The 15,169-nt window shown below is 45.2% G+C and overlaps 1 protein-coding gene across 1 annotated transcript in view; it reads left to right on the forward strand.

The window, feature by feature from the left end:
* Positions 1 to 15,169, forward strand: part of CACNA1B (calcium voltage-gated channel subunit alpha1 B) — a 260,232-nt gene that overhangs the window by 132,757 nt on the left and 112,306 nt on the right. The window contains exons 9-12 of the mRNA XM_090121688.1: positions 685 to 800; positions 8,752 to 8,808; positions 9,479 to 9,553; positions 11,515 to 11,571. Coding sequence (XP_089977814.1) covers positions 685 to 800; positions 8,752 to 8,808; positions 9,479 to 9,553; positions 11,515 to 11,571 — 305 coding nt within the window. The remainder of the gene's footprint in view (positions 1 to 684; positions 801 to 8,751; positions 8,809 to 9,478; positions 9,554 to 11,514; positions 11,572 to 15,169) is intronic.

Consider the following 15,169-nt stretch of genomic DNA (forward strand, 5'->3'; position numbering starts at 1 on the left):
TTCAGAGGTATGTAAGCAGTAGATGGGCACATGTACCTGCAGAGGTCACCTCAGCTGGAGCATCAGGTGCTCCTTAGAGTTGATAGAGATTAGTCTGGAGAAAGGCCCATTGTGGTTGTGTGGGAGTGGTAGCTGCACTGCTGCCTTAGCATCATTTCAAAGTAGGCTGTAGGATGTACTTGGATAAGGTTTTGGCAGTGGTTGAGTGTCTTTTTTCTCTTTTTCCAGCCTGCATTATTTGTTTACTTCCTGACCCACTCCCTCTATATAGTCCTATTGAGGTGATTTGATGCTTTCCATATGACTTCAGCAAAATTAGATCACTCTTACCCTCAACCTAGAGCATCTGGGGTATTTCTCCTTACTCCAAAATACACAACCTCACCTACAGCTATCATTGGACTTGTTTGTCAAAGCTGGCTGGCCTGGGAAAACTCTGAGGAAAGCCAACGGGGAAGAGCAGACCTCTTCCAAAACTGAAAGATTGCTGGTGCTTCTATGACAAATATTCTGCTTCCAGTGAAATCAAAGTGGTAGTTTGTTGGACGTTGATGCGTAGTGTGCTGTGGTTTCTTCTTGCTGCTGCTTTCAGTCTTTGTGAAGAAATTCTCAAAAAATGAAGGAGAAGCTGCGTGTCTTCCTTGACCTTGTGTGATGTACTTTCTCATTCTTCTCTCTCTGTAGTGAATTTGCCAAAGAACGAGAGAGGGTAGAAAACCGTCGAGCTTTCCTGAAACTCCGTAGGCAACAGCAAATAGAACGGGAGCTAAATGGATATTTGGAGTGGATCTTCAAAGCAGGTAAGTGGCGACAGCTAATGTTGGTTCACTAAGGTGTGTGGTGAGGATCTGTCCGTGGTGCTCCTGACCGCTGGAGACTGGGCATGACCCAGCCAGCAATTACTGGTTTTGTTGAGGTGTCACACTGAAGTTATTGTGGATGACCCCAGGTTGGTTAAGCACAAATAAAGAGCTTGGTCTAACTTTATTGCTGAGAGCAAAACATTAAGGCATTAATTGTCTTAAAACAGTACAAAAAGCAATATGGTGCTAAGCCTCCACTGTGGTGAAACTGTTGTCTTACATGAGTCATTTATATTTTATTTACTTTCCACTGCAGCTATTTCATAAGCCTCTGTTGCTATGATGGCAAAATACACTGGAATGTCGTTTTTATGAGCTACAAAGATCACTTTCATTAAACTTACCCCAGCACACATTAACATTGCTTTATAACGATTATAACTGAGCATTACACTTTATTGCAAGCAGTGATTAACTTTAACAAAGACCTAAATACTTCAATTTAACAACAGAAAAAAAAAAGCGTGTTTTTCTTTTTCTTCTTTTTTATTATTGTACTGTAAAGATTACCAATAATGCTTCTGATATATATTGACATAACCACAGTGCAATTCATTAACATTTGCTTCCACACTTGTATTTCTGCAGAGCTTAAACAATGGAGTGAAGTGAAAATGCCTTTTAAAATAATGATGGAGAGAAAAAGAAGTGGTGGCTTCACAGATAGATTTTTCAGGCACCTTTGTAGGCAGGTCAACTTAATCCCTGCCCGCTGTGACTAGGGAAACTGAGGTCCAGTACTGTATGGTGACTTGCTGGACACCAGTTGATGAGCCAGTAGCAGAACTGGCATGTGATGTGTTGCCAAATCTGTGGGCTGCTGCTGCTGTATCTCTGCTCTGAACTGTATGGTGGCTTTGAACCCATTATTCCCCAGAGCACATCCACAGTGACAACTGAGCACCAACTGTATTGACTTCTATCACTGTGCCTGTTCAACAGCAGCTGCCCTCAATTAAGCAACCATGCTTTATCTCCCCTTAATTCTGTGACTGTAGGATTGAAAAATAAAGGACCATTTGCTTTTCTTTCAATTTGGAACTTGCCTTCTCATTTATTTGCAGCTGTTTTGCTAGCCCAAATTCAGATTGATTAACAGTTTATTGATTAGCTGGAGCAGAGTGCTGTGGTTCTGCCTTGAGTCTGCTGCCATCTTGCTTTTAAGGATTTGGTCTTTTCTTGGGCTCTAAAACCCAATTTCTCCATTAACAAAATAAAAATTAGGTTTTTCTGCATGGATGTGTGTTGCTTTGTTTCATTCTGGAGACTGGTCAGTTATGAACAGTCCGCTATGAGGAGATTGTTAGCTGAACCTTGAGGTCTGAAGGTTGAGGTGGAGAAGTTATGAAACACAGCTACTCTGCTCCAAGCACTGAGTCCCTGTGGGAACAGCTGGCTTTTTGATTTCTGTGTTGCCAGTTCTGCATTTTGTTTAATAACATGAGGTTCAGAAGGTCTTACAGAACATGCAGTGTATGCAAATGAGCTGAATTAGGGAATAATAAAATTGTCCTGTTAAGGCACTGTTGAAAATATGATAGGAATATAAAAAGGCTTTCTAGTAGAGCTGAATAATAATAAAAATCAACTTAATGCCAGTAAATCTTTAAATACAAAATATAGCATGAAGGCTAGACCAAAGAGAGAACCAAGTGTTTGGAATTCAGGCACTGAAATGTGAAACTGAGCAATCCATTGGAATTTCCCATTTCTGTTGTTTTTGAGGCTGGGATTTCAGCTATGATGCTGTGCATCAGGAATTTCCAAACCAGACTCCTTGTCCGGGTCTGTGTATGGGCCAATGGGCCAATGGCCAAAGCAAAACCAGGTTGCTTTGCAGGAAAAGCAGAAACAACTCATAGACATGTTACAAAATATTTGCATAAATGGAAGAGCAAAAGGTCTTGATGTCCTACTCTAATATAACTGTGGAGGTTTCTATTTATTAATCACGAAAATATCTGATTATTTTTAAATTCTTATAGCATCCTCGCAAGGAGTTCCACACATTTATAGTTGGTTTGAATGAAGAAAAAATATTTTCTTCCTTAATTTTAAATGTGTTGTCTTTCTGCACTCGAATATATTTCTTTTTATTACTCCTCTTTTTCTGCTGCATTTCTACCTTGTTTCACCTTATTTTTTTTCTGCTGTAAAGCGTGCAGAGCCAATCTGCTCATTTCTTCCCTTCCCATGGAAGGCTCTCCAGGCTTCTAATATTTATAGTATCTATCTCTGAGCATTTTCTTTGTTCATTTTTTTTCTCTCATTTATTTTTGATGCAAGGTAGGAAGAATGGAAAGCATCTTAAGGGGAGTCTTAACCTGGTTGACTTTGCTCTGTGACAGTTTCCATATACTGAGTAGTTACTGGAGCTGGAAGGGAGGTTTCCTTGCTCTCTGTCATGCTCAGGTTCTTAGCTCAAGGGCTGTAACTCATTTAGTACCAAGGGAAATATTTGAATGACTGAAATATTCCTTCATCTGTATGCTACCTCCCGTTTGTCAACAGTGATTTTGATTTGGCGTTCTGCTCATCATTTATTGACCACTTAGAGTCACTTTTAATGTTTCTTAGAGCCATCTTTATTTGTAAAGTGAATAAAATTTTATTACCTCTTGCTGCACGTGTTGCATTAAACAGGTGATTCTGATAAACTTTGGAGGTTGATACCATTAACTCCTTGTACTGAACTGACTACAATTAGGAGTCTGTTCAGTACACCTGAAGAAAACAATGGGTCTTTGTTTTCTACTTCTTAAATGCTATGTGACTCGATCATGTTGTAGACTTGGTCTAATGAGTTATCTTAATAGACACTTATGTTGTAGGAATGAAACTCCTTAGCAGCCTGGGCCTTTGATAACTGTCTATACATCTGTCCTTTTTTCTAGGAGTACTTTTTATTATTTTTTTCCAGTGATGAAATAAGGCTATAAAAAGGAAGATAATATTAATAAATAATACCTGCAAAGTTTTCAAGGAGGTACTTTGGCACAGCTGAAATATTTTGGTGCCAGCTCAGTACTTGATTAATCACCAGAAGTACAGCTATACTTGAAACTGAAGCAATTGTAGCTTAGGCTATTTTAGATGAGGATTGTTTAATACAATCAGCAGTGAATCTGCTTGAGGAATCTCTAGTAAGGTGTTTTAAACAATGGCATCCTTAATGTGTGACTATTTCTTATGCTTAGTACAAGAAGCCTTAATTGATGGAGTGCTTAACAAATCCCTTCTTTATTTACTGAAGGGCTGGGAACAAAGGGAAGAATTGTAAGAGCTAATGCAGTGCTGAATTTAGACACGTGTGACTTAAAAGAAAAATTAACCCACTGTCCAATCACTTCCCTTAGAAGTTGGATTTACTTCCTTGAAATAGGATCAAACAGAGATCAGGGATGAAACTGTTTCTTCATCTACTTCTCATGTACGTTGAAGAATGCAGACATAGGATGTTCAGGAGAGTTCAGATATCTTTAAAATGAAATAACAGGAGATTTCATGTACAGTGCTCATATGTGTTTGTCATGAGGCCAGGAGAAAAGGTCCAGCATGGAAAATTGTCATAGAATCATAGAATGGCCTGGGTTGAAAAGGACCACAATGCTCATCCAGTTCCAACCCCCTGCTATGTGCAGGTCACCAACCAGCAGCCCAGGCTGCCCAGAGCCACATCCAGCCTGGCCTTGAATGCCTGCAGGGATGGGGCATCCACAGCCTCCTTGGGCAGCCTGTTCCAGTGCCTCACCACCCTCTGGGTGAAATTGTAACTCAGTGGAGTCCTTTTGGAGATGCTGTGAAAAAAATGTCCCCTTGCACTACATGACTTACAAACCTGGCAGTGTCTTCAAAGCAGTCAGATGCTCAGTGCTGTGAGTTTCAGGCCAGAAGCAATGGTCGAATCACAATTTCTTGCTTCTCATAGAATTTGGGCTAGTAATTCATGCAATTACTATGTCAATTGCCATGTCAAACCCATAAATTTTGACTGCATGTATTACTTAGAAGCAAAAGGTCTGGCTCATTTAGAAATGGACCAGTAGTCCTAACTTGAATGTCAACAGAAGTCAGTTTTCTGTTTTTAGCAAATCCCTTAAACAGACCAAGTCTTCCCTTCTGGAAGTGTTTAAAAACCATCTGGATGTGGTGCTCAGGGACATGACTTAGCAGAGGGTTGTTAGAGTTAGGGTGGTATGGTTGGGTTGAGTTTGGACTCGATGATCTTGAGGGTGTTTTCCAATCTGAGCAATTCTATGATTCTCAATGCTGGCAATCAGCTGACAGAGGTGCAAAAAGCAATACTTACCACCACCTCTCCTCCAGGCACAGGTGAACCATTCTCAAAAAATGGTACTTTTCCAGTCCAACCATTAAAACACGGTGAAGTCAAACAATGTAATCCATGCAAATGATTTTGCCACTGCTGCTTTTTCAGTTAAACTCCTTGAAACTGCAGCAGCTGTGAGGCTGTCACACTGCCTTTCTATGGGAGAGCAGAGAACTGGGTTCCCTGCACGGAGTAAAGAGCTTATAGGTCCACAAATATTCTTTTGAAGGTGTTTCTCTTATCTTACAAGGACGTGCATCATTTTGAAAACACACTGCTCAGGGACTGAAAGCCTTTCAGAAAGTCTCCTGTCTTCTGCATTTTAATTCTTTGCCAGTCCATCTCTTCCACACAGCACCAATTCTGAGCATTTCTTTTCTTCTAGAGTAAGCAGACTTTGTGAATGGGTTGCACTTTTCTCTTTTGGCTCACTGTAACATGGAATGGTTAAGGTTGGGTCCAACCATCAACCCATGCTTGTGACTGCCATCAACCCATGCCGTTTCCCGACACAACAAAACTTTGCCTCAGGTTTCAGCTTTCTGTAGAAGAAACAGAGCAGCAAGCCCTTGATACAGCTGGGAAAAGTAACCTTACATCCATGAAAACTGGCAGCAACATGTGTGAGATGGCCAGAGAGGAGAGTTGCTAAAAAGACAAATTAGGGTTCAATAATTAGAATGAAAGCATGGGGCCTTTTTCTAAGAGATGCATTTTATTTGCTTTATCTACTTAACATATTTGAAGCTTCGGTGGTTAAATTCAGTTCCCTTCCCTTCTTCAGTACAGGATGCCTGCTTTGATTCCCAGTCCTTCGATGTGCTGAGCATTGTCAGTGCTTAATGACCAGCAATGAATCTTACAGCTGAGACACTTCTTGCTCTGATATCCTGGTGAAGGTCCCATGCCTTTGTTTGGAGGCTAGAAGTTGCTGATACAATACTGTGTCTTTGTTGGATATCTCTTTTAATGCAGAGGAACTGTTCTTCGGAGGTTTTTCAGGCTCCCTAATTATCTTCTGCCAGTCTCTATTACAGTGATGACTAAAGGCAATGCGACTTCTGAGCGTCTGCTAAGGATGGTTAAAAAAAAAATCCCGGTAACAACGTGATTTCTTTCTGCTGAATTGTCTTATTAGCAGGTTTTGAAACCTCCTAAAGCCCCACTGGGGTTGGATGTGATCTTGCAGTTCCTGGTGGATGTAAAGCAGATGGGAGTGACTGTGGAGGATGAGAATGGAGGAGTCAGGCTTGAGACAATGCACAGATGAGATGGAGTTTTTGGTTATTTTAAAGTGACAGCAGAGCTGAGCCTTGGATGAGGGATGTCTGTGGAGGGAGATAGGTCAGGGATCAAAACATGGCCTTGGATTTGAGATAAGGGCTCATCTGGCCTGCAGAGTTATCTCAGGACTTTGTATTTCATAGGTGGAAATACACTGATATCAAACTTGCAAATTCTCAGGTCCCACTGGTGTGTGCCATTCTGGTGCAGAATTGGGTCTCCACCTAAGCAAACAGGCTCTTTCTTTACCAGAGCACATGAAATAACTTTTAACATGATGTGATGGAAGCCAGCAACTCTCAGAGCACTGACCAGCAAGCATGCCAGGTCTGGCTGAGATCTTCCTCACAAAGACACCTCTTGCACTGCCCTTATCTGGTGTAGCTCCTAAGGAGAAGCTGCCTACCTGCTGCCCTTTGCTAGCTCATTACTTTTATTACTCACCACCTGCATGGCTGTGCATCTGCTCCCAGCAGTCCCACAGCATAGCTTGTATTTGTCCATCCCATTTGCAGACCTGTTGTCTGGCTGCCTTTGGGAAGGGGCCATCTTATCTAAGCATCCCTTCTGTTTTAGGGCAACCGTGTTTGTTATTAATGGTCATTAATTCTGTTTAACTCTTTCTGTGTTATTAACCCTGGAATACCACTGCAGCTTTTCCCTAGGCGAGGCTTCAGAAGTACCTTCTGATTTTGAGCTTTGAGAGAGGAGGTTCTCGAGCCATCTAAAAAAAAGCCCATTTCAGTTGTCCAACCCAACCAAGGAATTTCCAGAAAAACCCAAATTACATTGTTTTTTTTTTTTTTTTTTTTTTTTTTTTTTTTTATGATTTCATGCCTTTTAAAGTCCAGATTTACAGCTCAGTTGACGTTTTTAACCCTCTCCCAGCACCACTGATTTCCTTCCCTCTTCTGTGTCTTTGGTGCATTAGTTTGCATTTTGTTTTGTTCTCCTCTGCTTAGGTTTCTTGTCTCCCCAAGTCCTTAATATTATTTTCCAGCCGTCTCAATTTGCTGTCTTATTAATGTATCATTCATTCTCTTTCTCCCCCAGATGATTAATAAAGAGATTATATAAGACTTGTGTGGTAGTGCTGATCCCTCCAGTATTCCTCCAGACAGCTCTTTTAGCTTTACACTTTGATGTTTGGCTGTGGTTTGCTGTTATTTTTGTAGTTAGCCTTCCATCTAGGCTGGTTTAAATGGGGTTTTGAGTAAAGTTTTGTAAGAATGCAGTGTCAGATCTCTTAGTAAGATCCTAAGTTACGTCTCTGCCAAACATGGAAGAATTTGTCATTTTTAATAACAGAAGGCAGTTTACCAGCTGCCAATTCAATATTCTGTACAGTTCAGATCATCCTTTAGAAAACCCTTACATAATTTCACAGCAGCAAGCTCAAATCTGTAGTTCAGACCATATGAACTGTGAGGTTTCAAGTGTTGGTGCAGTGTGTGGTGTGTGACTTGGGCGATGACATTTGCATTGTGAAACCTTGGGAAATTTGGTCGTTCTCACGCAGATAGAAATGAGTCATTTCTGATTGAGGGGTGGTGGGTTTTATTTTTCTTTTTTTTTTCAGTGCTCTTCGAATTCTTGTAGCGTAGGAAAGTATAAACTCATATTTTGGAGACTATATAGGAATGGAAAGTCAATGGTGGCATCTCACATGTGCTGCACTTTGAACTGTACTAGCCTGAACTCTGCTGTGGCAACCTTCCCATTGATTTTATTTTGACAAATATTTGATCCAGTGGCTGTTTGGTGACTTTTTTCCCCTGCAATGTGGCACAGCCCCACTTGTGTTACCTTGTGCCGTGAGACATGGATCCCTTCCCTCCAGGTTAAGTCCTGGTCTTACTGATGGAGACATAAGTGTGGCAATGGCCATAGAATATCTTCACTCCTTGGAGTCTCCAATATGTATGGGCAAGCGGGACCTGCTTTGGCTTTGCTTGGGGCTGGGAAAGTGTTCATGCTCTACAGAAATCCCTTGTGTGTGGTAGCTTGGTGAAGTAACCAGCTCATTGTGAAGATCATGGAGGAATGCTGTAGGTAGTGTAGGCTAACCTCCTTCCCTATGCAAGAAGGGCACAGGGTAACAAAAACAGCTCTGTGAACCATCCTTCCTCTACAGGCTTGGTGTAACTGGGTAATACTGGGTAATGCAACGGGATAAAGCAGCTGAGACAGAGGTCTGCTGCATCCAGCTCAGCTGTTTTTAGAGTCGGGATGTGATAAATCTGAGGTTGAGCCTGGCTTTTTTTCTCCTTACAGAGGAGGTCATGCTGGCTGAGGAAGACAAGAACGCAGAAGAGAAATCTCCTCTGGACGGTAGGTCGTTTTGCTGTGTGGTTTTCCTCCCGCAACACGAGAGATTCACCTGCTGTATGCTGACATGGCTTTCTGCTGCAACCAGAAGGGTGTGAGGAACACGCTCTTGCATGCACTTGGAATAAGTTGGGCTAAAGAGTCCCTTTTCCCGGGCCTTTTTGAGGTTGAAGGTGGATGATGAGCAGTTATGTGACACCACTCTGGGATGGGGATCTGCCCTTGGGGTCAGTTGGTCCCTGCACTGCCTGGGGGCCCACAGTGCGGTGGGGGCGGCTGTGCCTGGGGATAGGCTGCAGGGCGATGCCAGGAGAGAAATGCATCGACTGAGAGAAGGCAGGGCTCTGAACCGAGGTTTCCAACGGACGTGACAAAGAGACTAAGACCCCTGTTACTTGTAAGCAGTAAGACATAACAGGGTGTGGTGATCCTATCTTCCGACGTGCGACCCTAGCTGTCAGGCCGGCTGGAGCTTTGGACACAGTGCAGCGAGGATGCGGGGATCGCTCTCCCTGTGCCTCGAGACCGATGAGCTCTTAGGGTGCGACAGTCAAAGTTCAGTTAAAGACTCTTCCCTCTCCCTTTTCTGACCATCTTTCGTCCTCCCATGTCTCCTCTTTTCCCTTCCCCTCCCTTTCCCCCCTCTTTTTTTTCTCCTCCCATTCACTGTCAGGGAGGGCCGCCTCGGAAGGGCCGATTCAACAAGGCACGGCACCGGCAGAGACTAGCAGCGGCAGCAGCTACAACAGTGAGTGGATTGCAAATCATCAGGGGCTCAGGTGGCACAAGCGGGGCAGCGCATCCCCCTCGCCCCGAGCGCCCAGGTCACCAGCGATGCTTCCCACCTGCTTTGGCTCCTTGCTCTGAGCTCGGTGGCTCCCGGTGCAATCCGTGCCCGGCTGCTGGCTTGGCTGTGTGACCTGTGCTCGGGAGGACCTGGGGTTGGAAGGAGGTCAGGGCTGAGGTGCACTTGGCAAATCTTTCTGTGCGTGTGTGTGTGTGTGTGCGGTGGTGTGTGGGTATAGCCAGGGTTTGTGGTCTTGAGCTGCAATGAGCGTCTGGAAGAGCTGAAGAGTTGAGTGCTGTAAGCAAACTAGAGGTGGGTGCAGGCCGTAGAATTCGGAGATACGCCAAGGTTTCATCCCTGCTGGTAAGCTTAAGCCAATCTTCCCAGCCTCGAAGGGGCAACTGATATAGAGCAGCCCACCTCTCTGCTAGTAAATCGCCTCCAACATGGGAATGTTGCATCCAAAGTATCTGCAGAGATGGGGAATGGTTTTAAACTAAAGGAGGGGAGATGTAGATTAGATGCCAAGGGGAAGTTTGTCACAGAGGGTGATGCGGTGCTGACACAGGGTGCCCAGAGAGGATGTGGATGAACCCATCCCTGGAACTGTTGAAGGCCAGGCTGGATGGAGCCCTGGGCAGCCTGATCTGGAGCCTGATCTCTTGGTTGGCAACCCTGCCCGCGGGGACGTTGGAACTAGATGATCATTGAGGTTCCTTCCAACCCAAGGCATTCCACGATTCTATGGTATACTCTAATTGCTAAATTTAGAACTTCTTTTTGGGGGGGAAAGAAGATAAAGGAGGTGGTTCATTTATCTGTAAAAATTACATCCAGGTTACAACAGCGGGTGGAGAGCATTTTGTGTTCTTCAAGCCTCCGAACCTGGGAGGTGTTCTGGGGGCTCCCTCGAGGTGACATGAGCACTAATTTGTGAAGGAAGGAATCCATTTGCAAGGCAGGGAAACTGGTGTAGGGTGAGAGAGTCTTCTCGTACGAACCCACCCCCATGTCAGTCGCTGTGGAGTGCGTGGGCTTGCTGTGTGTGCCTCCTGACCAGTCTGTATCACCACACCGTGGGGTGTCTTACTGCTGATAGCAAGCGGTGCTTAGTTCCTGTATGTCTTGAAGCTGTGACAAAACTGTGTCGACGTATTTTTTCTCTGCTAGTTCTCGAGGTTTGCAGGTAGGTGGTGGCGGGCCCAGCATCCTGCATTTCCCCGTGTGTGCTGGGGTGAGCAGTGCAGACCTCTCCCAGCCTCAGGCTGCGGTTCTCCTTCCTTCGTGTAAACCGATGCAGCGATGTTTACCCTCCCGATAAAAGATGCAGTTGAACAAAATGTGTTCTCAAAGAGCTAGCACGTTCCCAGGGGGAAGGGGTTGTGCAGTGGGTGCTATTAAGAGTGCGTGCACTGATTTGCAGCAGTTGCTTTCACCATAGTGTTTTCGCTGCTTAAGGCATCGCTCTGCGGTAAGCTGTACCCAAGCCCTGTAAATGCTAACTTCTTAATGGTGCACACTGTAAACAGCATTAATGTTTTTAATGGATGGAAGCACTCATCTCATGACCCACGGGGGCTCAGGGAGTTTCAGTGACCCTGCCCAGCCTTTCTGCTGCGCTAAAAGGTCCAGCAGCTGCAGTGACCCCCCCCCCCCCCATCCTCTTGCTTCTGTGTAAGCATGCAGAACTGTGCCTGGCAAGCCTTCAGGATCTAGAAGGTTAAGTGAAGAACTGCCCTGCATCGAGGCATGCAGAGGCCCTGCAAGGCTGTGGGTTGGCCAGTTTGCTCCAGCTTGCCCTTGTGTGAGAGCTCGAAGCTGGTGTTGGGCAGTAAGTGCTGGCCATGGAGAGAGAGAAGGGAGGGGGAGAGAGAACCCACTCTGAAAGCTCACGGGGCGTTTTCTCTTTAATTTGTACACAGTGTTGAAAAGAGCCGCAATAAAGAAGAGCAAAAACGACCTGATTCATGCTGAAGAAGGTGAGGACCATTTCACAGACATTTGCTCCGTTGGTGAGTACTGGCTTCGCATTCCCCCAGGTTTTAGACCTTCAACTAAACACGTTCATGTCCCGTTTTTTCCAAGCGGCTCTTTTGCTCCAAAAGGGAAATCACTCAGTTTACCAAAGCCAAAGGCACTGCAGCTTCACCCACTCCCCTTGCTGCCACGCTATTGCATGCTGCACCTCCAGCAGAGCCCAAATGCCTGGAGACACCACACTATGCTGGGCACCCCACAGTTCTGCTTGGAATGTGTTCATTCACGCTAATGAAACCCAAATATGTCAAACGCTCCTGCTAAGCCTCAGCTGTTGTGGGGAGGACAGGAAGTGGACAGACATTTACTCACATCTGCCACGACAGGGCAGTGTATTGATTTGCCAAGAGGAATGGGCACTGGGAAATGCTGGACAGTGGCCCTCGACTCCTCATTCTTGCCTTAGCAAGGGTTCTCATTGAGTTTTCCCATTTCTAAAGGCAGATATGGTGATGCACAGCCACGTGATTGCCCACACACCTCCAGTATAGAGGGGGGCATCCTATGAAGTCTGCCGTTGCTGCTGCAAATTGGTATAGAATCATAGAATCATTAAGGTTGAAATGGCCTCTAAGATCACCAAGTCCATCCTCACCATGCCCACTGAGCACATCCCTCGGTGCCACATCTCCATAGTTTTTGAACGTCTCCAGGGATGGTGACTCCACCTCCTCCCTGTGAAGCCTGTGCCAATGCATTCCCACCCTTTCTGAGAAGAAGAAATCTTTCCTAGTATCCAACCTGAACCTCTCCTGGTGCAACCTGAGGCCATTAGCTCTTGTTCTATCAAAACCTCTTGTCCTACCCGAAACGCTTCAGTTCCAAAGAACACAAGTGTGTCAGGCTCTCGTGGTCCTACTTGTCCTGCAAATTGTTGGGCAGCCAGGTCCCACTCAGGCACTGTCAGGGGAGGCCAGTGGGGGTCTGCATGGGAGCTCCTAGCACTCCAGAGAATGGGGTCTCGGTGGGCATCCGTCAGTTGTGGCTTTTCTTTGCTGGCTGGAGAGACATCTCCCTGCCTGCTTTGGAGTTGTTTAGCTTGCTTCTCTCCCCGTTCTTTGAGTTTGTATTTTGTTTTGCTGCTGAAGTAGCAGATGTTCTCATTATCTTCCAAAGAAATGTCTTGGCACCCCAGATACCACGAAGCAGCAAATCCTGGATGCATAAGGGCAGCAGCACAAACAGTACACTTGAGAGTACATGTTCATGTATGCTTGCAAGCATGAGTGCCTCAAATACTCTTTGGAAATTTGGCATTAACCTTTTAGAAGATCACAGCTGCTGCTGGATTTTTTTTTTTCCCCGTTTAAATGAAGACCTGCTCACTGTAAATGAGCATTGCTCTGCGTGCTCCTGACACCATCACCCTCTGCTGAACTGCTACAGGGTTATATGGCCAAACTGCTGACAATCTTATGAGAGAAGCTGATGAAGGAAGGCAAAACTGCAGCAGCCATGTGTGGTTTTTGTTTTGTTTTCTTTCTGAGCTGCTCGGATCCCTGCATGGATAACAAGCAGTGGTCATTTCTGAAGCATTTGTTGATGGCTGCAACCGTTACGAGATCTTTGCAGTCACATCCAAGTCCCTCCAGGCACTGGGCACCCATGCCATCCAAACAGATCTCTCTGTTCAGCCTTTCAGGTGGCAGCGGATGACAGAGCATCTGGGCTCGTGCATAATCTGGTGCAGAGCTGGGAACTGTCTCTGGAGCATATGGCAGGGAAAATAACAGCAGTGCTTTCCACCTCCTGCAAGCGGTTCATCCACTGGGGAAAAGCGGGTTTGATTCTGATTTGTGGAACAAGTCAAAAAAGAAGTGGATAAAGCAAGCAGATCCTTCTGCAGGCTCTGGAAAGACTGAAATTTCATAACATAAACAAACAGATCATATGGATGATTATGCATGAGGAATATGTTTTTGAGCAAAGTTTTTTTTTTTTTTTTTTTTTTGAATGGTTTCCTTGTGCTATCGCGTCTTGCTGATGAGAGCATAAGGATTGTGGAAGAACTAACAATGCAATTACTGAGTGCAAAGTGATGCAGACCGGAGGGGTAGAGATGCTGACAGGTCTCTTGCTGGCTGTTGCCTGCATACGTTGCACTTTAATTCAAATACAAGTACCTCAATGAGCCTTATAATTGCATTATAAAGCTCGATAGCGGTAAACACTTCCCAGTGTGTTCTCTGGAGTTATTCTTAAGATTTATTCTTTCATTTTCTCCTGACTCTTTGACTTTTCTCCGCACTAACCAGCCTGCAGCAGTCAGTGCTGGCTCCTCACTCTCCAAGCTGTGCTAGAGACATCTCTAGGAAAGAGGATGTTTTCCACGTTTAAATCAATTTAAATACATAGTGTGGCCTGATATTCTTTCCTGGAAGACAGAATCATAGAACCATTAAGGTTGGAAAAGATCTCCTAAGATCATCGAGTCCAATCCCAACCAGTCCCCCCATCCCAATGGCCATGTTGCTCAGTGCCACATCTCCATGGTTCTGAAACACCTCCAGAGATGGTGACTCCACCACTCCCTGTGCAGCCTGTGCCCATTCTTGCTCTAAAGAAATTTTTCTTAATACCCAACCTGAACCCACCCCCCTTGGGCACAAATTGAGGTCATTTCCTCTTGTCCTATTACTGTTACTTGGGAGCAGAGGCTGGCCGCCACCTCACCACAACCTTCTTTCATACAACTGTAGAGAGCAGTAAGGTCTCCTTTCTCCATCCCAGCTCCCTCAGCTGCTCCCCATCACACTTGTGCTCCAGACCCATCACAGCTCCATTACCTGTCTCTGAACATGCTCCAGGACCTCCATGTCTTTCCTGTAGTGAGGCGCCCAAAGCAGAACACAGCATTTGAGGTGCAGTATCACCTCGGGCTGAGTAAAATTTCTTAACCCGTATTTCATTTTATCACCTTAAAACAACAGATGAGCACTACTACTGTCAATTTCTACACCAACAAAGGAAAGATTATCAAACTAATAAAACAACAGCCCACTAAGCTTTCCAGCAAGGATTTGGTTCGTAACTCAGCCAGGTGCAGCCCTGCATTTGGACATTGGTGGATGGCCAGAACCGAGCAAAGGAGCACGGAGCTTGCTGGTAGGGAGGTGGTGCTGCACAGCTCCCTGCTGTCACCACCCGTCTATGACTGCAGTGTTTGGTGTTACTGCGAGATGACACAGGTGAGATCCTCACCCCTTCCATCACTGGAGGTGTTGAAATGCCGACGAGTGCACTCGGATCACTTGGCTGCCATAGCCAGAACACTTTGTTCATGTAACTCAGCCATCTGCAAGGAGAGCCAGTGTGGGTCACCTGCTATCATGATGCTTGCTCCAAGCAGGGCAGTGTGTGTCCTGGCCATTCCTACCCACTGGGAGGCAACAGCCAATGACAGTGAAAGACAAGGCTTCACCTTGAACTGCCAACAGACAAGGTTGCAATCAGAGGAGTGGAACACAGTGTGATGCAGGTAGCAGAGACCCTGTGGCCATCACCAGTTACCCTGCTTGCAACAGCACTTGTAGCTGTTGC

The sequence above is a fragment of the Phasianus colchicus genome, chromosome 19 (genome assembly GCF_987193195.1).
Source record: "Phasianus colchicus chromosome 19, bPhaCol1.hap1.1, whole genome shotgun sequence".
Classification (NCBI taxonomy): domain Eukaryota; kingdom Metazoa; phylum Chordata; class Aves; order Galliformes; family Phasianidae; genus Phasianus; species Phasianus colchicus.